We start from the raw sequence: 27,122 nt of genomic DNA on the forward strand, positions 1-27,122 counted from the left end.
ATGACTCCATGGAATGGGGATTTACCATAGTCACAGGCACTCATAATCTGGCAGTAATTCCACCGGACTGACTGCCGTAAACGGTAGTACCAGTTGCCGGTATCCTGGCAGAATTACTGCCAGGATACTGGCAAACTCGTAATGAGGGCATATTCTTTGTCCAAATGTTTTACCTATGTTCATTCCAGCAGAGCCTACATGGACATGTTGATTGACCAATATAGTTCATGTCACGAGCATTTGATGGCATAATCAACATCCTTAGTATTGCATGTCGCATAGCTTCGAAGGATGCTCTTCTCTCTAGTTGGTGCAGTGCATGCAGGGGAAAGTACCAGTACTCTTGTTTTGAATATTTGGTTGCCCAGTTGGGTCTGTATTAACTACACGGTCTCTGAAGTGATGATCCGGGTGTTTGCAAATACTGGGCGCTCCCGCAACAGATGTTCTACCGTAGAGTCACCTGTCAAATTATTCCTGTGTTTATGAATGGTGGATTTAATCTTCTTGTTCTGTATTGTATACTTGGATACAAACACTAATGATGGCTTGACCTTATCTCTAGGTTTCTGTTGTAACACATTATTCTCCTCATATGGCGCTACTTTAGCCCTTTATGCGTTGACCTCATCAGCTGAATAGCCTCTTTGCATCAACTTACAGGTCATTATTTCAAATGGTCTTCTTCAGTCATCATCCTCACTTACAATCCACATAACCATCAAAAGCTGAGTATGGACTTTTTTTTATCAAGCATGGGGGATGGAAACTGAGACAGTGCAGCAGGTTGTTCCTATCCATCGACTTACGAAAGATGTTTGTATAGTAACCGGCCTCTGTTGGTGTGACCTTCACATCAATAAAATTAATTATTGGTTTGCCCATCTCTGAGGTAAATAGGATCCTACGGTCAATCGTGTTCATGTATGTCAAGACATTCTTTAGTGATTCGGTATTTCCCTTCTACATGCCAAACATATCCTCCTTGAACCTGACCCAGAATCTCAAATACTTGTGCCATACCGGGCGGTGTAGTATGTGATCATACTCAATATTATGCATAAAGCAGTTAGCATAAACAGGAGCCATAGTAGCCCCCATGGATTTGCCAGCTACATAAGTACCATACACAAGTACCATACCATAGTAGGTAGTACTGTTTGCCAAAACGGAAATAGGAATTTTCAAAAATGAAAGTCAATAAACACATAATTAATTCTTTTGAGGCACCTATGAGTCCTTCTTGTAGTAGGACCCATTCAACCGCTTCCATCCCCAAATCATGTGAAATGGAGGTATAAAGACTCTTAACATCAATTGTGAATAAGATAGAGTCCTGTTGGAAACCAATCTGATTGAGCATTTGCATAAAATGTGTTGTATCCTTAATGTAGGTCTGCGTCTTCTCTATCAGAGGTTGCAGAAAATGATCAACACATATAGCTAATGGTTGAAGACTACTTCTGGTGGCTGCCACTATGGGTCTATCTGGTGCTTTAGGGAGACGTTTGTGTATCTTCAGAAAGAGATAGAATGTCAGCACCTTAGGGTGGGTAGTAAACACAAATCCTTTGGTGTTGGGATTTATCTTTTCTTGATCTTCTGCCCTACTCAATAACTCAGTAAGGGCTTGGGGGGGTATCCCCCCAAATATATATTAAAACAAATTCGATTCGTTTTTTTGCCTGAACATTTTCAGCAAACAACTCAGTGAAAGAATACCTGCCAATGTAAGAACATAGAACCTTCATAAGTACTAGAGCACTGCCCTAATCCGCAGGTCCCGATCAATGTACAGCTCTCAGATCAATGTGAGCTTGTGTCTTTTCAAATTAGAAAACCTTGGTTGTTTCAAGGAAATCCTGTCAAGATTTTTGAGGATAGCTTTGTGGGAAATGCCCACAGAAGAGAAATTAATAGGTGGCAAAACCTGCTTTTAGTCTTAAATTCAATTATATTGTTTTCAATTTATTCATTCATATATGTGGATGTTTCTATATTCTCATTAAAGAACACTCTTAGCTTCAGTTTACAAATACATTGAAAAAGTTCAACCTTGTTATCAAATAGCAAGGAGCTATGTGTTGCCACAAAACTCAACCTCTTCTGTAAGTGTTAATTTCTTTAGGTTTATGTGTTCGCTTTGATAAGTTCACTACTAGGTTAACTCATATGTTGCCTCGTAGTTACCCTTGTTTTGCAGATGCTTATTCTGTTTAATCTGTCCCCTTTGCCTCTTTCTAAAAAGACGCAGATGTGAATTAAACTGTGAGTGAACTGACTGTAGGAGTTTCCAATCCAGTGTTGATCATTTCTTTCTTTGTGTCTGGTCCTGTCTCTGAATTGGAGCTAGATGCATTGGAAGAGCTCCCTTCCGTCTGTGTTATCTTATCCATCCATGTATAAATTGTATTATTGAGGTAATCATATGTGTCCCCCTTAAAATAAACATACTTTTATATCTCGAACTACTGTGTATAAGATTCCAATCTACCGTCAATATTGAGAAGACTCTGATCTAATTCCTCTTTGCCAAGAATGCCATTTAATTAATTCTATATTTCTTGATTTATCGAGTCCAAATTCTTTGTAGGCTCTTGGATTGTGAGTATTATTAAATCCCGGGAGCATTTGTTGAGTACCTGCTCCCACGGTATTACACCCTCCTTATTCTCTCTACATAATGTCGGTCTCAGTTGTATTCTTAGAACCCTAGGAATCTGTTGATTTTTATAATATCTAATAAGAGTTATCACATGCATTCGAACTGTTAGATCTGTTTAGTTGGATCACCTGGTATAGAAGATATAAATGAAGTAGTTTATTTAATAAGATCCAAAATTGCGTCTGCCTCCTCTGTGGAAAAACCAAATGTTTCTGCCCTTTTATTAGTTACAGCTTCAGTATCGTTATAGGACACATTGTGATTTGGTGTGGCTCCACCCTTTATGCGCCAAACCAAAAGGTCAAAGAACTCTGGGAAAGGTGGGCACCACCTGTTCGTAAAACATACATTCTAAATGGATAGTTTATGACTTAAAGAAGCACTTCCGAATCGGCCCAGTGTACTCTGGACTCTAAGTTGTTAAACAGCAAAAATCACTGAGAAGGTTTCAGAGAACCACATGCTCACAATCAGTGCCAAAAAGACAGAATCACACTAGTTGTGTATATTTTTATTTCTTATACAAATGAATCCTTCTAAACGTCATGTACAATGGTTCCATTTCTTTTAATGCAGACTATACAGCTAGAAAAAGCAGACCCATGGTGGTGTATTCAATGCCAATGCATTTCAGACACTAGTGCGTCATCAGGACAAACCTATACCCAGAAGTCATCATTGTGTGACATATGCATAACTCAAACAATGAAAGAAAACACTCAAAACACAGAGAAAGGAACAAAACAGAAAATTAGTATTCTCCTTCTCACATAAACAAAAAATAACTTAGATAATATGTTATATGTATGTTCTAGGTCACCTGTATCCACAATTTATCCATCAAATCTAAAGTGAAAACTTCAGAATTGTCCCTCAATTTATGGGTTTCCAAAACATCAAAAAAAGATCATCAAAACCAACGGTTTAAAAGATAAAATGTGTCCATCTGAGCAAGCCACGTTAGAGCTGTGTGGCCTTCCCAGAAGGAAATGGTGGTGGCTCCTGTGCCTAGCTGATATGGAGCTTGACACTCGAAGCATTGCAGGTCTACAAACTCGTGTACAAATGTACACAGTGACTACAGATCATGAGTGATGGAGAAGGGAGAGGCGGTGTGTCAACTTCGGTGTGCCTGGGCAACAGCAAATGTGCAAATCTACTCTTCATCATCACACAGTGGAGAGCTTAATATCACAGGGGCGCTATCAAGAGTAGGATTTATGGGTTAAACACTTAGAATTGACTTCGCTCCATTCCACGAACACAGTGATGAAGCACTTCAAGGCGCTTTATCTGGAGAGATACACTTCTCAGTCACCAGGTTGTGCGGTTGATGCTGAACTCTGTGCGATACAACTCAGCTTTTCCTTCTTACTAGGTGTACAAAATGTCTATGTGATGCGATTGGGCAATAATAATTATCTTTGCAATGTTCTATGCAAATGTATTTGTATCTAAGTGTCATATAAATAATGCATAGTCGCATTTTTATAAACCCAGTGTTTTAGCAATCATTTGTTACCCTGTTGTCAATGCTGATACTCGGTTAGCTTTTAAAAATAATAATACCAGAAACACCCTAGGAGACCGATTGCGCTCAAGTCCGTTTTCATTTATGCAGACACCTTACAGACCAAAGATTGCTTGCGTGAATTAGAGGGTGTACGAATCAGGGGTCGAAGTCACCCTGTGCAACAACACCCCCATACTCACCCACATACTAAGTTCAAACAGCATACCCGGGACCTTCCTTTCTTCCACTCCACACCCACAATGCTGTATTTTCCAACATTACAATAAAGACTGCTGAAAAAAAAATTAAGAAAATGCCTTTAAAATAAAACCATTCACTTGCCATGGTCCCCCACAGCATGAAGTTTTAAGCATCCTCCCCCTTCCAGTCATCCACCTGTCGCACCTCTTAACAGAAATGCCCACGCCTCCACCCATTATATGTACATGTGTGTGCAGCAATCCATGCCTAACTGCAGAAGACAAACACAGATCACTGCCGAGTGGAGCTTTGTGGCGGCTCAACAATGTTATGTCCCAAGCAGACTATAAAAAAATACACAAAATCAGTGAAACACTTGCGAGACTGCAGTGTTACCAGCAGGGCCCAGAGTAGGCTCCCCAGTATGTGAGAAAAGAGAACAAAAATGAAATAAATAAATAAAGGCGCCGTTTCCTGTCGCCCTGGAGTGGTGCTCTGGGGCACATAAAGGAAGGGAACGATGGCAGATATCCACGAATGTCGTACCTTTTCGTTCGGACCCTCTGGAAATCCTTATTTTTGAAACATACTGTAAAAATGCAAGACCTAGTATATATTTTAATTTATAACGCCTCTTCTTCGTGACCTCACTTCCGATGTGTCCCCTGCCCCCCACCATTTAGGCATCTAAGCCAGATGGGACTTGGTCAGAGGCAAGTGGTACAAAATGGTGGCTGGACACTCGGTGCTCCCCTTCATGGCAACGATTAGTTCTACCTGATGGGACGGGGTGGCGAACCTTGGACTCTTGTGATGATGTCATCACCGTGCCAGGTTTTTTAATAGTTTTCTGCTGAATGGGTCCAAATGAAGCTGTTTCAGAGACAATATAACTGCAGAGTCTTGATAACGCATCAGGGCGCAGAGGAGACAGCTTGATAGAGGGAAAGAGAGGGTGAAACAGCGAGTTAACAATTCTTAAGATAGATACAATTACTTAAGAAAACAGAATGGTCTTTAGTGCTTTTTTGAATGTAGTCAAGTTTCCTTTCCTTGGCTGCAGCACAGAAGTATTGCTACTCAGGCCAGGGCATCCATTCCCTGTACTAAAGAGAAATCTGGCTAGCCACCTCCAATTCCTCATCCAAGTGCATTCTCTAATACTCACACAAAGAGCCATCTGTGAGGAATCATTTTCACCCCTAGTACAAGCTGTGACGTCCACCGGAAGGGCAAGCCCCCCACTTGCTATTGCCAGAAACCCACAGACCTAGACCAAAGGTCTGTGGGCCTTGATCAGCAGACTGCCATCAGACATAAAGGAACATATAAGCCAAGGATACGCCAAGGATATCTGTCTTTGCAATTTTGCCAGCATGGCCTATCAGCTCTATAGTGCAGTCTGACAGGGGACTCATTGGGAATCCTTTTTTCTGGTGCCATTATCACAGGTACCTGTTGTTCTGGTTGCCGGTTTTAGAATTGCAGCTGAGGTAACCCTGTTTAAGACATCGTGTGCCTCATCATTGAGTTGCATCTTGATTTCCAAAGCAGAATGATCAAGGGACCCACACATGGAAATAAAGAAGATTGACGGCAAAACAAAAATGCTGGTACAATTCTTGGACGGCTTATGTTCTTTGAAGAAAGTTGACATGGCCCAGCAGTCAAGCTGTGCTGCTTCCTTCGGGATGTGGCAAAGACCCGTTTCCACATGCTTTTTCAACTTCTGCAGTGGTAAAGACTACCTAAAATATGTTATTTGCAACACAGAGATGTTATGACTTATTAAAACGTTCCTTTATTACTTTTTGATGTATGTAGGCCGTCTTCTCTGATGAGGAGAGGGTTATGTCCATTTGTTGGCTCTGTGGGTGATGTAACTCTGAAGTCAATCTTCCGTTTGATGATGAAGTTAAGTAGCCTATAACAATACCAAGTGAAATATTTGATTAAAAAAAAAAAGAAAATCGATTTGGAAAGACTTGCTTGGAGACCGCTCCAAGTGGTCCCTTCTAAATCAACCTGCCGTGGCCCTGTCGGACACGTCTGTACACAGGGGCTGACATGCGCGGCCAGGTGAGGGAAGTCGCAGGAGTGAGGTAAGCGTTATTTCGCGCGTTTGTGTGCGTGCGTGCGTGTGTGTGTGTGGAGTGAGGGGCGGGGGTGCAGATAAAAGTGTGTGTGTGTGAGTGGTGGAGGTTGAGGGGGGAAAGCATTGGGCTGGGAAGTGATGATGGGCAGGATGGAAGGAGATTTTGGGGGTAAAATCCCCCGATTTCACAGAAATCTCATCAGCACAGAAGAGGGTGGGGATGGTGGTCAGATCACCTCCCAGAGTGTGATATTTCGGTATTTTGAAGCTACACAAAATCGTCCAAAACGAATCAGTATTTTTTGCGTTTGCCCTTAAAAATGCAGCAATATCACATAGAACTGCCTATAACATTTGCCCGGTTGCTTATTTCCAGGTAGAGGTAATGTGGTCCAGCCGTTCGGGTGGGACTGCTACCTTTTGGGCCATGGCCAGGGCTGAGTTTCATATGGCGGTCCTCTTCTGTAACGGCAAAGCCAGGTTTAAAATGCTAGAAACGAAAACCTGCCCAGAGAAATTCCCAATGCTTGTAATAGATCAACATCTTTGTATTATTTTGGTACTTTTTGATCAATCCACTAAATTCAATATGTTGATCACACTAGCTTCTGCTCATCAAATCTCCTTACAGGGTATCTGCAGCTCTGCTCTCTCCGGTTCTCCTACCTTGAACCATTTAATCTGTATCCTGGACGTCCTTCTCCTCTGCTCCTTCCCACCTATGCGTTGGTGTCATCTTTTGCTCAGTCAACTGCCTTCTGCTGTTTTCTTGGTATACCATTCTCCCTCCCACAATCATTTCATCTTTAGTCCTTACTGGCACAGACCAGCTTCACTCCTTTATCTCTGACTGATTTTCTGCTACAATAATATGGATGCTCTGCATGTCCATTATTTAAGCACATAGAAAACTGAAATCCTCTTCTTTCCAGACCCCTCTCCCTATGACAGTCCACATCCCTCTATGTCCTTTCCCCCATGCTTCTTCCACTTTCACCTTCTGTTTGTAATCTTAGCATGATATTTGACCCCTCTTTCACATTTCAAACATATTTCTACTCTTGACTGCACCTGTTGCCAGCTATACAATATCCTTGGCATCTGCCCATTTCTAACATTCACCATGACAACATGACCTTAGAAACAGACTATCTCCTCAAGAGGTTCAAAAGGAATGTGAACATCTGGCTCAATGAGCAGAGGATCTAACTCAGATATACCTGCATACACTAACCAACCAACCTTACCTCTTCCCAATGGCACCTATACCAGATCATCCCATGGCCACATGAGAACCATTACCTTATAACATCAAATTTGAGTGCCTTGGTTTTGGGAATGGATGCCTGACTTATGTCTACACCTATTTTTTTTTACTTTTGTTGTAATTTGAATACATGGAAAGAACCCGAATTTCTGCAACCAATGGTGCCTCAGCGTAAGCATCAACCATGCCATGCTTCTTGCTTTATTGTACCTTGTTGTTATACTGTAAAGCGCTTTGGATTAAAGCATTATATAAACCTAATGAGCATAAACATAAACTGTCAGTTCAGATCTCTGATACCGACGGTAACTAACTGCATTGGCATGTTAGCTAATCCCATACTTCCTATTCCTTGTATGAATGGCACACCTCTGTATTGTACCTAATGTCCTGTTTTGTTTTTCCAAGGTGTTTTGAACCAGCACCAGTGAGAGGTAGCACATTATAAAATTAATAAATGAGAGTTAAACAAACAATGCATTTCAAAAATCTATTTGCTATCGCTGACGTTATCATTATCGTTACATGTACGTGTATCAACTAGGCCGTGAGCATGAGCATGTCTTCCAGAACTTGTCACAAACGAAGAAAAACAATCTTTACCCTTTATGGGTATGGTCTGGAAAGTGTCACCATACAAATATTACAATTTGCAACTATTGCAGTTCTTGGACAGTATTACTTCCATTAACCAACTTAAAGCACATTAAGGAAACAAATGTGGCACTATGAAATTGAATTGGTCCAACTTTGGAAATGTGGACCTATATTGGTGGGGGGAGGGGCATTACTGGTCTGGTAATGCCGCGGGGCATCAGTTACAAGCCTGAGTGAAGCAAGGGCTTTACCGTAAGCCCCGGGGCATTACCAGACTGGTAATGCCCCACTCCAAGGGTTCTATTGCTATTAGTACCCCAACACATTGTATAGGGTACTAATGGTAATTTTTCTTGAGTTGCAAAATGACGTGAAAGCCGTTTCCCAACTCAAGAAAAAAAAATAAAGAAATGGCCTCCATGGATCAGGGCGAAGGGACTATACGTAGTCCCTTCTCCCTTTCCATTGTGAACATTAAAAAATGCTTCACAAAATAAACAAAGAAAATGTCTACCAGGTAACAGGAGAAGGGACTACAATTAGTCTATTCTCCTTTTCCATGGTGGCTAATCGCATAGCGGGGACGTGCTAGGAACGGTCCTGAGAGCCCTCTCATTGTCTGGGAGGTTGCCACACCCCCCTCGCCGGGTACTCATGAGCATTAGTGTTAGCAACTATTTTACCGATGGTTTATAATTACGCAGCAACAAAAAATGAATCCCAAATATCTTTCTAAACGAATATCTTTTGTGTGTGTGTGTGTGCATGTACAACCCTTCTACTTTGGTAACCTAGATTGATTACATTGTATTGTTACATTGAACTGCTAAAATAGTGCTCGATTAATGTTCACGTTTCTGTGTAAAAAAATTACTAGGATGTTGTTCTTACATTAGCCCTGTGCAACTGATGATGAAACTTTTGATGCCAATTTTACTGGCAAAGGTAGACAGAACCCGTGACACAGTAAAGTGGCAGCATATCTCCGTGCAATGCACTTTTCAGCTGTATATTCTGTCATGTCTAACTATACCACTGGCGGCGAGTGGAACTGCGGCATGGAAACTAAGGGTCATTATGTAGACTGTCTCGTGACTGCCATATTAATAGCCTTGACAAATCCTGTACTCTATGCATGTGAACTCGTGATAGATAAGGCTGGGTGTTGGCCTGGTTTGTTTATGCGCCTCGCTATTCTGTAAAGATATAGCGGTTCAGTTTGTTTGTACCGTGTTAGCCAAGGGTTGAATAGAGTGTTGATCCAAAAGAAAACCATGTGTTGATACCTTAATTAGGTTAACAAAGTCATTTATTTGCCTATTTGCAAACTCTCATAGTACCTCACCACTTCCTCAGGCACGGAGATGGAGAGAAGTCTTTAAAAAACATATAATGGAACCAACTTGTATTGACATTGCCTAACATTCCTTTGCTAATAACCTTTCATTTGCTTGCTGGATTTGGATGATATTTCCCCCCACAAAATGTCTGGCACATGACCCTCCAAACTTGGGACAGAGGTTGAAAAGTTATTATGAAAAGAAAAAAGAACTGTTTTCAGTTTTGGACAGAAAAATTGTATTTCCTTTGAACACCCATTGCACAAAATTCACTGGATGGATTTGCACCAAATAAAAAATAACTTATGCAAAGCACTGTAGCTGTCACTTTTTGGGTTCGGGGTAACAAAGTACACTAGTTTCTTTAGAAATGGAAGCAGGTTCTCCCATGGCCGGAAAACAGTGTATATATCTCCCATGATGCATTGCAGTACTGAGTCTTTTCAGAAATGAAAGGCTGGCATTTTCTTCCTTTATGTGAGCGATTTCTGCAGTAATCCTACGGGAAGCTGGCAATGAAAACTGCTCAAAATTATATTTGGGGAAAGGAAAGAGGTGCCTTTATATCAGGGTAGAGGCGGGGAGTGAGATAGGGGACCACATGTAAAGTGGGAGAGTTAAAGGTGGGCTGCGTCACACAATTCGGCTAGTGAGGGCAGGTAAAAGGAGAGGGTCAGGTAGGATTAACTCGAGGTCGTAGGTTAGAAAGGAGGAGTGGGACACAGGGAAAGTGGCAATCGGGATGCGGAAGACTTTTAAACTGACGAGAGGTTTCACATTCTGACAGTAAATGAAAACCACCACCTTAACTTTTCCTCAATGCGAGCTGTCCTTGTGGTAAAATCAGTTATTTTGTAATAAATGTATTCATGAACAAACGGAGGCACCCAAAAAACTATTTTCAGAATGCATGCTAAAACACCAAGCGTTATATACACAATTGGTTATAGGTCATTAAATTGCTGGAAAAACAGCGTGTAACATAAAAAACGAAACATTAATAACGTTGAGAAAAAACAACGTATAGACATTTCCATTGTGTATTGTTTCTGTGTCATGTTGTGCCATCTAGTGGATATGGCATAACAAGACTATTTAATATACTAACCTCATTCTCCACGCCTATTATTCTTACATTTGTCCTATGTATTATATAAAAAAAAATGATTTACACCCTCCAAACCTGCTTCCTGTCCGTTCCAGTCCCTCAACCCTACCCATCCGATCCCTTTACACAATTGCAAGCCCCCCTTACCACCGTTCCAATAGCCAACCCCACACCCCCCACACAACGCCTTTACTTTAGAATGGTATCCAGTCATATTTTCATGCTTATCACAATAGAAAGATGTTTTTTCAAACGTAATTTTAAAAAACGATATTTTTTACTCTATTTTTCAATAGATGTTTTCTCCACAGATAATATGACTGGATACCTACTCAATCAAGGTTGCGGCTGGACAATTTACTATAGTCCACCAAGGGAGAAGTTCAGGGCCGGCCTTAGGGGCAGCAGCGCCCTGGGCGAATTTGCTTCCCCCTCTTCCCCCACGCGCCCCTGTTCAACAGGGGAAGGGGCCAGGAAGTGTCACTTTTTCTTTTTCTTTTTTTTTTTAAGCCTCCTCGCTCCGGGGAGGAGGTAATGCTATGAATAGGGTGCATCAGCATCCTATTGTTCTTAACTGCGCTCCTCTGCCGCGGGCGCATTGACTATCAATGGCGCCTTTTGTTGTTGAAGGCGCCCGCGGCGGAGTGGCGCATTTGGTGACAACCCTATTCTCATTTAATGTGCCCGTCTGCCGCGCCTTCTCCCGCTACGCCAGCTCCGGGAAGCCCTTGAAAGACTCGCATAAGCTGGCGTGGCGGGGCTAATGGCGCCCTGGGGGGCGTGGCGCCCCGGGGGGTCGCCCGGCTCGCCCCCCCTAAGGCCGGGCCTGGAGAAGTATATCCTGTTATAGACATAGGGCCCGGTTCATGGACTATTTGCCCGGTTCAAAGTGAATTTGCACTGCTGAAAAGTGACTTTGCACTGCCGACATAAACCCTGATTCATGGAAAAGTTCAAAGTGTATTTTTGCTGTGCAAAATCTGGGCAAAGTCAGTGCATAGTCATTTTTGCAGTACAAAATGACTTTGCCCGAACTTTGCACTGCATTAGTACACTTTGCACGGTTCCATGAATCAGGGTTTGTGTCGGCAGTGCAAAGTCACTTTTCAGCAGTGCAAATTCACTTTGAACTGGGCAAATAATCCATGAATGTGTCCAGCAACTTCAGTTTTAGCACCCGAAGTTGCTATTGCCAAGTGCACCAGAACCTCTCTCCATTTATTGATTTTATAGTGATAGCAATGTGGGCTTTATCCAGAGTTGCAATTTACTTCACGTATGGATAGGTGAATCCCTTTATCAGAGCTTGCAATTTCATATCATCGCATGATTCTCCTTCTCTGAAATTTCAAGCAGCTTCTCATTGGTGCTGTCCTGTCAGCGAACCAGGACATGAAGCTCTGAGCTGAACAGACCAATACAACTCTATGTCGGCCATTTTCAAGTCTGCTTGTAAAAAGTAAAAGCACGTTAGTGTCTGACGTTTCCCTAAACAGTAGGGAACGCTTGCTGTTGTCTTCCCCAGGGATTAAGGTAAACCTGTTATCTTTTAAATTGTTGTTAGAGGTTTCATAGTAGAAGAGATTTTTCTATGATACCTGTTGCATAATAATTCCATTTTCTCTGTGTGTTTAGCTATTTTCCATTCTTGCCCGATAGTTCGTCTTCCCTTACACAACCCGAGGCAGTTGTAAGATCGTCAACCCACTGAGGAATAAAAACCCAGTCAGACATTTACAGTATCGCAAATTAATATGTATGAGACAGATCTGCACATAAGGATTTTCAGTGGTTAGTTGCACATTAATTTACTATAAAAGAATGGATTTTAGTGTTCTGTGGCTTGATGATTCTAGCATTAATCCCTGCCCGCTTTCAAATGGGATGGTCAAAAGTGATCTGCCATGATAGCTCCAAGGTTGACATTGGAAACAACCACCTTTAAGTATGGCCAGTCATTAGACACCACCCCGGTCCTGGAAGAGGGACAGATATTGTGGAAGGATAACGGCTGTTCAGAGCACACACCCAGTGACAACTTTCCCCTGCATCAAGGTTAGCTCAAGTGAAGGTGCAAGAATGGACCATGGTCTTGAGTGAATGGGCTTTGTAGGTATGGCCTGTCCATAAGATGTGCTTCGAGCCCACAATGATGGAGGCTGCCATTATTGTATCACATGGTTCCGCAATCACCGAATAAATGCACAAGTAGGAAGGACACGTACTGTGTGTTCATGGGGAAATCAGCTCTTTGAAATGAGAAGTGCAACAATGCCTTTCAAAATGCACAATCAGACTTAATAAGCCAATCAGAATTGTCTTTATTATGAGGTTGGAAAAATAAATATATGCACAAGTCAACTTTAAATTACCTCCTGGGGTTCAGACAGTCCGTTGTGCAAAGGGCATGTTCTTGATTGCAATAATTGCACAACCAATAGATCTTTTCTATCCATATCTAAACTCTGTTCCATGTTTGACCCGTGAATACATGCAGATATTAACTCTCCATTCACGCCTTTCATTTCAGCCTCACTCATCGTGTGTGTCACACATGCTTCAAAAGGCAAGAGAAACTCCAGCGCTGCGGCCAGTGTAAATTTGCTCACTATTGTGATCGAACCTGCCAGAAGGATGCCTGGGCAACACACAAAAGTGAATGTGCGGCCATCAAGAAGTTTGGAAAAGTGCCTACAGAGAATATAAGGTGAGGAGCACTTCAGTATATATTGTAATAAGCAGTTGTGGATTGGGCTCCAAGTGTGAGCATGTAGTGGGTCCACAATGAAGGCACAACGTGAGCCCACAATGTGTTCCATTGGGCTTCTGTATGGTGTACAAGATGCCAACCTCCAAATAAAAGGCACTAAATAGTAATGGAAACATTTATAGATAAAATGGTGTAAACTAGGACACTGACCCATACAAATGATGTCACAGTTATCCTTAGAATGATGTGCCAATCAGCGACCACTTTCCCTTTGCATCATGCCGAGACTACTGACAAAGTGTAATGTAAATATGTAAAACCACAACCTTACACTGTGTTGTCCTAACTGTATTTTCCCACATCCCTTCCCATCACATGTAAGTTAAGCCTACACTACCTACTTGAAATATGCTTTATAATATTATTATAGACTTAAACAAATTATACATAAGATTATATACTTAAATAATAAGAATATACCTAATAATATATAGCTCTTAAAATAAATCCCCAAAAATAAAATCCCACTTTGCCTCTGATGAACAATTGAGATTTGTGTTGTCTTACATTTTATTTTTAAATGGATTTATTCAATTTTCTCAAGCAACATTAAACAGCAGCCATCGTGTTTCACCAAGCAGTTGGGGTATAGGGCACTAGTCGGGCTACATTGGGTCTCAGGTACTGCATCATATTAAGTATAAGCATTTAGGGTATAGGGTATAGGGCACTAGTCGGGCTACATTGGGTCTCAGGTACTGCATCATATTAATTATAAGCATTTAGGGTATAGGGTATAGGGCACTAGTCAGGCTATATTGCTACTGCATCATATTAAGTATACATTGGACATTCATCTCATTCAGGAGCCTCGGCCGGGTGACAAAGCCTGGACATCTGTCCGGTTGACGTCTTCATATTACCAATTCCTCCCGTGCTAGCAGGTTAGTCGTGCACGAAAGCGCTCCCCACATGTCAGAGACCCGGTTGCCATGCAATCTTCAAAGTGGTTATGGCCGAGTGGCACCTAGCACTCCTACCTCATAGAGAAGGGATACACCAGCAGAGGACTGCCCTTATGGTGGTTTGTCATCTGTTGCCAGTTTTAACTTAAGTAGGATTGTCTCCCATTGCATTTGTATATTTTGTGACGGCTGGCCCTGTATATGTAGCAGTGTGTTGAGTTTAGCTGTACCCAATTTATCTAAATCTTGGCGACAAGTCAGAGTAATCAGTTGTTGCAGAGCTTTCCAGGCCATGGTGATGCGTCTAATGGCCAGAATCAACGCCAAGCTTAAAACTTTACCCAGACTACTTTTTCTGGCTTTTTGAGAGCAGAGGCCTTGCATCGGGAGTTGGTGTAATCATATCTGTTTTCAGAAAGGACAGCTGGTTATGAACACTCTCCCAATACTGTACGATTCTAGGGCACCTCCACCACATATGAAACAAGTCAGCGTCTAGTAGTTGGCATTTAGGTCAGCAGCGGGGGGTGTAGCAGGGAACATCCGTGACCATTTCTGGGGGGTCAGGTACACCCTATGTAGCACGTTACCTTGTATTAATTTGAACCGTTGAGTTCTAGATACTGTTTTTGGGTAAGGATGGCTTCCCATTCTGCTTTGTCGAAGGTGCAACCTAAGTCCCTCTACCATGTCACTTTGCCTCTCAGTTCAGTTTGAGACACTTTGTCTATCAAAGCATCATATCGGTGATACTTTTTTACGTCCTTCACTGCATCCATATAGTATGCTGAGGATTACATCGTGATCAGGTTCCCCTGGTAAGTCAGGCCAATCATTCTGTGCTTTCCGCACCATGGCCACATAGGTCAGAAACTGCCCCAAGAGAATATCGTGGGCAGTCTGGAGCTCCTCAAATCGTAAAATATCCATCCCTACCCAAACATGTCCCCTCATAGTACAATCCCATTCACTTACCACTTTGTATGTGTTGTAGGGTTTTTAGTGACAGCGAAGGACCATTACACAATGGCGCGTCTGGTGAATATGGCCTATTTATTTATTCAAATTTGTAAAGCGCACATCAGCCCTAGGGCATCGTGGCGCTTGTTACATACATGGCTTAGTTACATATACATGATGTCACATATAGTTACAGTAAATCTGCTGTTTTACATATTTACATGTGATGTTTTACATATTTACAGATACGGTTACAGATTACTGCGCAAGGAGTTGGGTCTTGAGTTTCCTACGAAATGTCAGGAGTGAGTTTTCTGCTCTAATGTCTGTGGGTAGTGCATTGCAGAGTTTCCAATCCCAGTCTAATGCAGGCCCCATGCCACATCCGGACTCCTGTCCTGATAAATAATGTTGCCCTGACCTTATTCGCATCCACCCACAATGCTTCTTTCGTTGTGTGTGGAGCAATACAGCTTCTCAAAAGTCAGGCCTCTAAAGTGTCGTCGTCAGAAAGCCACATAACCAGGTAGAAGTTTTTCGAGATCCAGAACTCTTAGACCGCCTTTAGTTGTGGGTCTATGTAGGGTGTGTAGCACTATTCTATGTTTATTGTGTCCCCATAAAAGGCTCTTGAGTTTAGTGTCCAGTGCAGTAAAGCATTTCTGAGGGACCACGCCTGGGAAATTAGCAAAGAAATAGAGAAATCGGGGAAGGACTATTAACTTAATTATTGTGACATATCTCATTATGGCAGCTGAAGTTTTTTCGAAAACTCCAGAGAATCGTCCAGGACTCTGAGGGCCTTTTCTATATTGTTAGCATGGGTGACTCAGGTGTCACAGGACATTTTGATCCCTAAGTATCGGAAGGTTCCTGGGGACCACTTCAGTTTCCAGTCTAGCACCTTTGGGCCATGTGAGTGATTATAGTGATCTGATGGAAAGATGCAAGACTTTTGCCAGATTATTGGTAGACAAGAGTCTTTTGAAATGATCAAATATCTCCAGTATATATGGGAAGGAGGTTTCCGGGTCGTTCAAATACAATAGGCATCGTCCGCCTATAAAGAGATCAAATGGCGTTCCCATCTTATCATTCCCCCCAAGTTATCATACTGTTCCTTGAGTAGGCTGGCCAGGGATTCCATTGCTAGTGTTGGGGAATAATATTGGGGAGAGAGGGCATCCCTGTCTCGTACCTTGTTGGATTTCCGAAGCTTCTGAGATGGTCTTGCCCATCCGAACTCTAGCCGTCGGATTTGTGAATAATAATGCCAGCCATTTTATAAGTGTGTGCCCCATAACACAGCGCATAAGTAAGGTGAACATCCAACGCCACCTCAGTGTGCCGAATGCTTTAACAGCATCTAGGAACATAAACTCATACCTGCTTTTGAATGTTTGAGCTTCGGCTATAAAATGGTGTATTCTGCAGAGGTTCAGTGAAGTGGTCCTCTCCGGAATGAAACCCGCCAGGTCCAGGTCTATGAGTTGAGGGAGAATGGGCTTAAGCGGTTGGCAATCATGGTGCTGAGTATTTTAGTGTCAGTGTTGAGCATAGAAAGCGGTCTATATGACCCCATAGCTTGTGGGTTCTTCCCAGGTTTCAGGATGGGGATTATTATGGCCTTCCCCATACTAGCCGCCAGGGTGCTCTTTTCGAATGTATGGAGGTATGTATCTAGGAGAGGCTGGAGCAAATGTTCTCCAAATTCTTTGTATAGTTCAGGAGGTATGCCGTCAGTTCTCTGTGTATTACCCATTGACCAGGCAGTCACGGCATCTCTCACATGTTATGTTATGTTATTTTGCATTTAAATAGTGCCTTCTATACCATTGCTATGGTCTCAAAGCACAGTGGGTTGAACGCCCTTGGGGACCGTAGTCCAGGTCAGTGGAGAGAGTAGGGTAGTATATAGTGCTTGGGTGTCCTCCATATGTGCGCAGCCAGTGCAGTTTGTAGGTTGAGTAGCTGCATTCTAGTGCTAGGCACGATGCAGTGGTTGTGAGAGATCAGTGGAATGTGTGCAGCAAGGTAGTTGGTCTTTGAGTCTGCATTCTGGCGGCGGTGGAGCCTGTGAATGAGATTATGTGTGCAGCTAGGCAGATTTTTTCATAGGGTTTAACTTTGTTGTAAAGACTGTTGCGATGTTCATGGAGTAGTGTAGGTATGTGTGCAGCTAGGCCGAATTAATCGAGGGGTATCGCTGTGTTCTATTGTTTGGTGGTCTAAAAGAGAAAGTGAGCATATTGGTATGAGTGAGTGTCTGTGCTTAATGGTGAGAGACCCCTGTTCCTGGTTACATTCTAGACCCTGCTGAGCTGACTTTGTCTGTTCTGGAGTTTCGGGTTAATGGGTCACCGAGGGAAATTCCCTGATTAGTGCAGAGTATGTTGTGATTACCCGGTTGGAGGGTCCTTGTTTCTGAAGCTTGGTTGTAGCTCCTGAATACGGTGGTCAGTCAAAATCTCGAAAAAATAATCTCGAATAACAATAAGGTCGAAAAAAAAGACCGAATTTTTTTTTTAATTATATATTTATTTTGGGGTCCGGGATTAAAATAAAAATGTTAAAAAATAAAAAAATAAAAAAAGGGGGGTTGGGGGGAACCCCCCCATTTCGAATAAAAAACGTCATAAAAAAAGATTCGACCTTTTTTTTTCGGCCTTTTTTTCGAGATTTATTTTTTCGAGATTTGTAAATTCGGTATTATGACCATAAACCCCTGAATACTAAATGGTTAAACGGTTCATCTGGAGCTTGGATTTGTTCCTGTGTGAGGGTGAGCAGTGTGATAAGCTGTATAGTTCCCAGACGTGGGTCCTGTGCCTGCTGCATCTAGAGACCCAAGTTACCCCTCAGTGATGAGGCCCAACAAGGTGAAAAAATGTCTGGGGATGCTAGTTGTCTCCTGCAGAAGGGATGGGACCAAGCAGTTCGGACTGGACTGGCCCTTTTGGGGTGGGACCAGGCCTGATTTTCATATGGTCTTTCCCCTGTTGTAATGGCTTGGCAGACGAAGAATGATGGTCTTCAGGGTTTTCCAGAGCAATGCCAGAGGTAAAGATTAATTCCAAACCTTCCAGCCATCACCTCTTTTGTTTTGCATAAGCTGCATAGTGTCCGTTATTTCCTGTTCTAGTGAATCTTCCTGTGTATAGTTATCGCATTGTTTAAATGTCATATTTTTCTCACATTGTGTGCAGCACAGCTCGCCTGTTGCCAACGTGATAGCATCTATCATGGTCCAAGGCTTATCGCTGTTTCGTAGAGCCACAACAGTAATTCCCCAGTTTTTTCACCTGTATTGTGCATGTTTACAACACATATAAATCTATCATGTTTGCAGAGTCTGCCAAACGTCGAGGCATTGTTGCAGAAGCTTGCTAAGAGTTTGTTCCGTATTCATGTCTATATTCAACGAGTCTTCCAGCGGGCTTATATGTTGTTCTATTTGTGTAAGCTGTCTAGTTAATGCCTTACAAACTCCTATCGAAGTGGAGATGCATGTGCCTCGTATACAAATCGTAAGCGCCCCCCATACAATCACCTGGCTTGGAGCCATGGTCAGGTAATCCAAAGGAAATGGCCAATGCTCTCTTTGAGTGAGGAGCGAGAAGCTATATCGGACAGTTACATGGAATTAAGTCTCGATGTTGCGTTAAGGGACTAGAGTGATGTAGTTTAAAGGTTACTTCCAGCGGGGAGTGGCCCAAAATTGTGCAACCTTGCGACCCGTAAACCTATAATCCAAGCGGGAGTGGATGCCATTAGGATGGGAGTAGAACGAGTACATCCTGGTGTGCGGGTGTGTTCTTTCCCATACACCAAACAGGTCCAAATTGGACAGAATGTGGTGCAGTGTCGCTGTCGCCTCGGAAGGGGAATGATTGGCCAGCACAAATCAATCTAGTTGGGGATCTGGCACCCACCCCATATCTATATTGCCTCCCTATCCAATCCATAGCCACCTATCAAGTGGGTCAAGAAGGGGGCAATGTTGACGTTTGGCACGTCAGTGTAAATCAGGCATACTCGTTTATTTTCCAACCTTCCCAACACTATTACAATTCTGCCCTCTCCTCTGTCTTTCTGTACCATTTCAGCCGAGAAGGGAACCTCATTCAGTGTCCAAATCAGGACCCCCTGCTGTATGTGGAGCACATAGAGCCAAATCCCTAGTCTACCCATCCGTTACACATTTTCTGTTGCCTTGTGAGCTCCAGTAGCATGACCGCCTAGAGCTGTTTTCTAGCAATATTTTGCTTCACTCGGCTGGATTTTACAAAGCCGCTCAGCCCCTGCACATTCGTCGTTTCTACTCTAACAGACCTCCTCCCAATGACATAGAAAAGGTGCCCCATGTCGCCGACCATAATCTCCCCAACAACCCAACATCAATTCCCATGCTCTGTCTTGTCAAAATAAATGCAGCCTCTGTGCCCCTTCCCCCTTGCCTTACTCAGTGAACACCTGACAATGCAGACGAGTCAACCAACTTTCATAACACAGCAACCATAACAAATACACAGTGGTCCAAGCCGTTAGGGAAGCTTGCCTTAATGCTGGCTGCCTTATGTCTGGGCCCCGTCACCATTCAGTAATCTCCGGCTCTGACGCAGTGAAAAGTTACTCCAGTCGTGCCATGGCAACACCAAGTGTCGCAGTTGGGGAGAAGGAGGTGTTGTAGTTTGTTTCCAACCGATGAACCTTTGAAAAGAGGGCGGAGTCGGCGCTGAGTCTTGGGAGTGACCGGAGTGATTCCCTGTTCGCTCTGTTTTTTGCAGTGTGTCCTTACTGCTGCCTGTTTCCAGACTCGGCTGTGGGCGTGTCGAGAGCGCAGAAAGACCCGAGCCTTACGCGGAGCGGACGCGGAGTCGCCGCTGAGTCTTGGGAGTCTTAGGAGGTTGAGGAGTGCGAGGCCTCGTGCACTCCCTCTAAAAGATGACGAAGGTGGTCCTTTCGCCCAAAACTCGGGCGCAGCGGAGGTTCGAAGCAGCCACAATGGAAATACGAGGCAAGGCTAATATGGCTGCCTGGGCTGAAACTGTAAGCCATGTACTAGAAGACCCAGCTGAACTGTCTTCTAACACATCCAACACAACTCATGTTTCCACAGAAAAGTCCTCTGCCACTTTTCAACAAGTAAGTGCTAACACGCACACCTGTGTTCAATTTATCACCCCTGAACCCGCACTTGTAGCTAAAGTGGTGCATCCTACACAGCAGACGTTGTTAAGCCCTTTGCTAAGCCCGATGCCCGATCTGTCTCCCAAGTCCTGTAGAGTATTGTCTGATGTGTCGGATGTGAGCGACACGCCTACAACGCGTGCTGCTGAACAGGTGGTTGGAGCGAAGTTGGCAAAGCTGGCCTGTGTGCTGGACGGTTCAGATACGTGTGATGCAAATCCGAAAAACTTCAATGGCAAGAAGTTTGTCACTGGTCATTTGCCCACATCGGTGATTGAACATTCCGGTTCCTCTAACCCCTTAAGTATTGACCCTCAAGAGTTGGGCATCCCCTATATTATAGCAGAATCGGTTGGTTCGGTGCCATGTGAGTTTCGCCGACGGTTGCTGAATGCTGACTCCCTGAACTGTATTACTGAGGGAGCTTCTTGCGAAACAGAGTCTACCAAAAAGTCGTTTCAGTGTTGTGATTCGGAGTCTCTAGAAATTGCACGATCCTTCACTGGGCCCGTAGATGACGCTCCACAACTGTCTATAGGATGTGATGATGTTGTGTTTAGTGGACCTTTAGAAAGTTCTGGAGTTCTTCATCAACATAGAGATATAGCGCATATTCACTCCACCACTGATACTGATATAGTTCATGGTAGAGAACGAAGAAACTCGCTAGAAGTGGTAAACAAATTGCTGGCTGATCTCACTCGCATAAATCAACAAAGAACATCTAAGGTCAAAACTGGCAAAAACAACGTTGGTGTCAAAAAGGCTGACTTAGAAAGCGAGTGTTGTCAAACTGCCGGTGGGGCTCATTCTCTACTTGAGAAACAAAAGAAGAATGGAGTTGGTTACCTGATGAAACGCACGAGACGTGAGGAAAGCCTCTCACCCAGTTTAAGATGCTCTCAAAATAAGAAAGCTAAAAGGCTTGTGTACAGCACTTCACCTTACTGCACCCTGCCCTTGGAATCTGAGCACGACTCTCGTAACTCGGATGTAGCATCTAGAGACATCTTCGCTGGACATGAGTCTTCAGATTCCTCGCTGATGGAGCGGCCCTACCCTAAAATTAGACGGCCTGTTTATAAAAAGAAAGGTGTGCCTAGCAAAGCAACCATACCTGAACTTGCAAGGAACTTACCGTCAATGCAAGATTTACAGGCCCTGATAATGTCCTCACTAAACTTATCGATTGCTCCTTTTCTCAAACTATATGAAAGTCTAAATGACACGATCAAAGACTTGTCTGCAGGGGTCTGTAGATTGTCCAATAACTCTGTAAACTTTGGGAAAGAAATGTCTGAAACCAGGAACATGGTGGAAGAGATGATTAGGAAGACTAACATAACAGAGGCCGCACTCTTAAATCAAGTCACAAATGCTAACATTGATAAAAAATTACTGGCAGAGGTTGCTAAAGAGGCCTTGAAAATATTTCACAAAAAAAAAGAATGCGAAGAGCAATCAAAGTATCCTTATTGCCATAAGTGTCAAACGCAAAAAACTGTAAGTGATGTACAGATGTCAACAGCAGATACCTCTGACCAACAGACGCATGTTAAGTCGATTGTGCTCGAGGACCATTCTATTGCCTGCTTGGATGGATATAATGAATGTTGCGCGGCCGCTACAAAAACTCACACTTCAATTAATAGTGAAGTAACGAGTCTGAAGTCTGGCTTTGCTAAAGCAATTCTAGAGGCCCATGACGTGTCTAACTTAGCCCTACAAGATCCACAAAGACCATCTACATCGAAGGAAGTCATCGCTCAAAAGCAGCAATTCTTCGCCCCATCTCAGGCTACGAAGAACAGCGAGGCTGAACCGACTGGGATATTTGCTATTTTTAAACCCGCTGGTGACTTACAAAAGACGAGCAAAGCCAACAGCTCTGCAAATTAGACCCTTGGAATGAAGACTAAAAATCAACCAAAAAAGAAAGCTAAGAGACGTAACATTAACTCGCTTAAGTTTCTGAGAAACCCTAAAAGTTTTGACATAAGGGTGAACGGTGTGTCCACAAACGTAGCTCCAACAGCTTGCAATCAAACTGAAAAAAGCAGTTTAAACACAGCCAAGGCCTTAAATGTCTCTTATACCCGTACTAGTGATATATCTGACACTCTGATAAATGTCTCAACTTATGAGGACGAAGATTCGTGCAACAACGCAATGATAAATGATCACGAACGGTCATTGGCTGTGCTCCAAGTATCAACAGCAGAAGGATTTTACCACCATTGGCCACTCATGCGGGCCACTCAGTTGTATTGGTACAATCACAGAACAACCTACAGTCGATGGCCGACCAGGCCATAGGCGATTGTAAGCGGTCCCCCATGATGTCTTCTAATGTACACAATAATGAAACGATACTTCCTGACGATACGCGGATGTCATCTAGAACATGCCAAGTGATCTCTTTAACATCTAATTTACCACCTGGAAAGGAAGTGGTAAATTTGGAACTTATAACGCTTGAGGACAAAAGAAAGCTACTCGAAGCAAGGATGAAAGCATCTATGGCCTTACTGACTAGCAAAGATGCTAGCAGAGACTGGAACGAGCAGGTGAAGTTGCTGACGACTAGTGAGACGGTGTTCCCTGACTTTGCTGGAGTTTCTCGTGACCCTGGAAGGATTCCCAGAGGACCGGTCCTTAGCCCTTGGGCTAAGCCTCAACAAGTGACACACAAACTGCCGAAGAAGAAGTCAAACGTTGATAATGGAAGAGAACTTTATTCAGCGAATCAAGAGTCTCATACTCTGCAACGTTTGTTACTCGAGCGTATCGAATCTTCGGACGATCTAATCCTAAATCGGCACAATGTTCTCTGGCTGTGTCACTTGATTCCTAGCCTAAGAGCAATTGAATCTGACGATCTCAGAATTGTTGAATTTTATGACGAGAACAAAAACGACGCTGTCATCTTACATCTTCAATCAAAACTGATTGCTGAAGCCATGCTAGAGGCTGGGCCTGTTCTAATGTCCTTGGGGTTTGATATATCAAGAGTTGATGGCTGCCTGCAATTACCAATACACAAAAGAGATCCTGGTGTCACTGTAGACGGGAAGAGTCGAAACCACTCTCAGCAGCTCGAATCACGACCATCCGCTGCACTGATTCGAAGCCCAGTACCGAAGTCTACCTCTGTGGCTAACCCATCTAAACTTATGCAAACAGGGGAGTGCATATGAATCACCGTGAACGGACCCTTACGCAGTCATAAGACCCTTGCGGAAAGTGCAAGTGATCCTTCTTTAATTCCAGCAGATTCTGATTGGTCTTGGCTTGCAGGTTTGTTAAATAAGAGCGATAACAAATAACGCCAGAAGTCTGAGACGCAAAATGTCTGTCGACTGGCCTCTTGGAACACTAGAGGTTTTAGCCATTTGTTTCAAACACCATGGGCAACCAACTTGGACCTGTTGTGCCTTCAAGAAACTTGGCTATCCTCCAGCCCTCTCTTAGAAGGATTTGAAATTGCTTGTAACCCGGCTATTCGCCAAGCCAAAGGAAGACCTATGTCGGGCTTACTGACAGCAGTGAGAAAGGCGGCGGGTTTTAGGATTGTACACTCTCAGAACCTGTCTCCATTTATTCAACTGTCAACTATTGCCTTACTCCAACCTAATGGAAAGAACGTTGATCGCCTACATATTCTTAATGTCTATTGGAACCATCGAAATAAATTTGCAACAACTTTTCTAGACACTGTGACTACTGCGATAGACGACCTCCTTGGGAAAGAAGCTTCGCTGAACTTGATTGTTTGTGGTGATCTGAACTTGGACTGTGTGAAAGAGAAATCCCAACTTGAGCCTAAAGCAGTGCAATGGTGCGATGAAATGGACCTTCGTGCTTTACACATGCTAAATGGTAACACCACAGGCGATATTCCGGCACAGCCTACATGGAGAAGAGACGCATCAACATCAGTACTTGATTACATGTTTGTAACTGAAAATCTTCACAAGAGAGTTCTGCATTTTAATGTCCAAAAAATGGTCCATAGTGATCATGAAATGGTACAACTAACCCTCCAGAAAAAATGCGCTTGCCCGCAGCAAGTATGGTCGCACACGGTAAAAACAGGCTCAGGTAGGATTCGACTCCATTTATCAGAACCAGAAGTAGAGGCAATAACAACAAAATTTATAGAAAATACTGAGGGTCTTGAATATGAACACTTATTAGTTCAATTTGAAGAAAGAAGATCCAAACTGAGCCATGTTCAACTACATCGAAAACACAAATTTGACCTTTGTGTGCTACAGCAGAAACGTCTGATGAGACAGGAATTAAGGAAAACCAAAACCATCCTCAATATAAATGTGAAACAAATCTGTAGAGCGATCAAACAGAAATATAAACATTGGCTTAAGTCTCATGAGGCCACCAGATTACAAAATGATTCTGAGATGATGATGGGAAAAATGGAAGGGTGTAACTCAGCAGAATTCTGGAGCATAATAAACAACAGTGCATCCTCACAATATGCCTTACAGGCTAATGCTGTTAGTGAACAAGCCTGGGTTGCATTCTACTCTACTTTATTCACGAAAGACGATCTAGTAAGAGCTAACATATTCCTGCCCGAATCTAAATGGGATTTGCAATTTGAAAGAGATGAAATTCTCTTAATTATTAAGGGATTGAGTGAATCCAGAGCGCCGGGCCCAGATGGACTAACTAATTACACGATCAAACGCAATCCAGAACTATGGGCAGATTTCTGTGCCACTCTGTTCAACCGCGTTGCAAAAAATGGATCTACTCCCAATTCATGGAAAAGTGCTATCGTGGTTCCCATCTTTAAAAAAGGAGATCGAACCAACCCTAAAAACTATCGTCCGATAGCATTACTTGATGTTGTAGGGAAGATCTATGCAACCTTGCTTCAACGCAAATTGGTGAAGTGGGCAGAAGAATCTAAGCACATTGATCCGAGACAAGCGGGCTTTGTAAGAGGAGTAGGTTGTGGCCTCAATCTATTACTACTAAACCTCCTAAAGATGGAAGCTCTCAGAACCAAAACAAAAATCTATTTGGCACTGATCGACCTCTCGCAGGCATTTGATAGTATCAATAGAGAGAGGATGTGGGATAAACTGAGCAAATGGGGCTGCCCACCTAGCTTACTGAGTGCAATTCAGGAACTACACTCTGAGACGTCTATCAGAGTTCGGTTGGACTTGAAAGGCACCTTGTCTGCAAAAATCAAAACATGTAGGGGAGTGAAGCAGGGCTGCCCCTTGGCAGCAACAATATTCAATTTGTTTATATCAGATATGACTGAGATTTTTTGTGGCAACAACATGTTCCCCCCAAAAATTCAGGGAGTACCTATCAACTACCTGTTATACGCTGACGACCTGGTCCTAATAGATCAGACGCCTATAGGTCTTCAGCGAAAAATGAACCTGATAAATACCTATATAACATCAAACGGCTTGCAAATTAATAGACTAAAAACCGAAAATTTGATATTGGGAAACCTGCAAGGAACCCTTGGCAAGGGGTTGAAAGAGCATTGGTACATTGCCGACGAACGTATCAAAATTGTAAAATCCGTGAAATATCTGGGGATGACTATTAGTGCGAGCAGAAATGACGCTCGTTGGACGGAAGTGGCAAAAAGCAAATGTCGGCAATTAGCAAATCAAGCATGCTTAATTAACAACAAATACGGCAAATTTTCATTGAAGCCGACTATCCTATTTTTTCAACAGAAAGTGGTCCCGAGCCTGATCTACGGAGGAGAAAACGCCTTCGGTTGCTCTAATGATTTATGGAACTCTTTAGAAAACATCTTCTGGTCTCGTGTACTACATCTACCGAGGGGAATAGCAACTGTTTGTATACGGTATGAGCTTGGCTTAATTTCAATACATGCCAGAGTAATGTGGAATCTGCTAAGCCTATACCGTAAAACGATGCTAAAGACTCCGACACCCCAATTCCAAATCATGCATAGATCAGACAGTGCGAAAGAGTATACAATACTCGCAAAGTGGAATCAGCTTTGTCAAGACCTGCTAGGCGAGTACGATATTACCTCTGCCTTGCTAGTGGAAAACCCAGATGCAGCAAAGATGAAGATTTGGCGGTTAGATTGGATCAAGACCTGTGAGCAAAGAACAAAATGTAAGCTAATGCAGGAAGTCCCAGGTGAAGCGAAAGCCTTCAATCAACGCCATTCTTATCTAACCCACCTGCCAAATCAGCATGCCAGAGCCTTGTACATGAGATTCAGACTAAACGCTCTAAACACAAAAGAGCGATTAGGCTCCTGGCCTAAGTATGCAAATATTGATCGAAGGTGTCGTTTCTGTAATTTTGATATGGAATCTCTAAAGCACTTGATCATGTCATGCCCGAGCCTTGGGAAAGAACGAGGACGGCTTTTTTCACCGATTATTCATAATATTAGTTCAAGGAGTCTGGAAAACTGGTGGGAAATGTTCTTTGAAGCCTCCAACCGAACTGTACTGTTCAATTTGATAACCTT

The 27,122-nt window shown here is 43.0% G+C and overlaps 1 protein-coding gene across 2 annotated transcripts in view; it reads left to right on the forward strand.

Annotated features, from left to right (window-relative positions):
• Positions 1-27,122, forward strand: part of SMYD1 (SET and MYND domain containing 1) — a 169,037-nt gene that overhangs the window by 24,527 nt on the left and 117,388 nt on the right. For both annotated transcript variants that reach the window (XM_069632198.1, XM_069632197.1), the window contains exon 2: positions 13,317-13,493. In XM_069632198.1, the coding sequence (XP_069488299.1) occupies positions 13,317-13,493 (177 nt within the window). The remainder of the gene's footprint in view (positions 1-13,316; positions 13,494-27,122) is intronic.

This window comes from Ambystoma mexicanum, chromosome 6q (assembly GCF_040938575.1).
Source record: "Ambystoma mexicanum isolate Mex_15411 chromosome 6q, UKY_AmexF1_1, whole genome shotgun sequence".
Lineage (NCBI taxonomy): Eukaryota > Metazoa > Chordata > Amphibia > Caudata > Ambystomatidae > Ambystoma > Ambystoma mexicanum.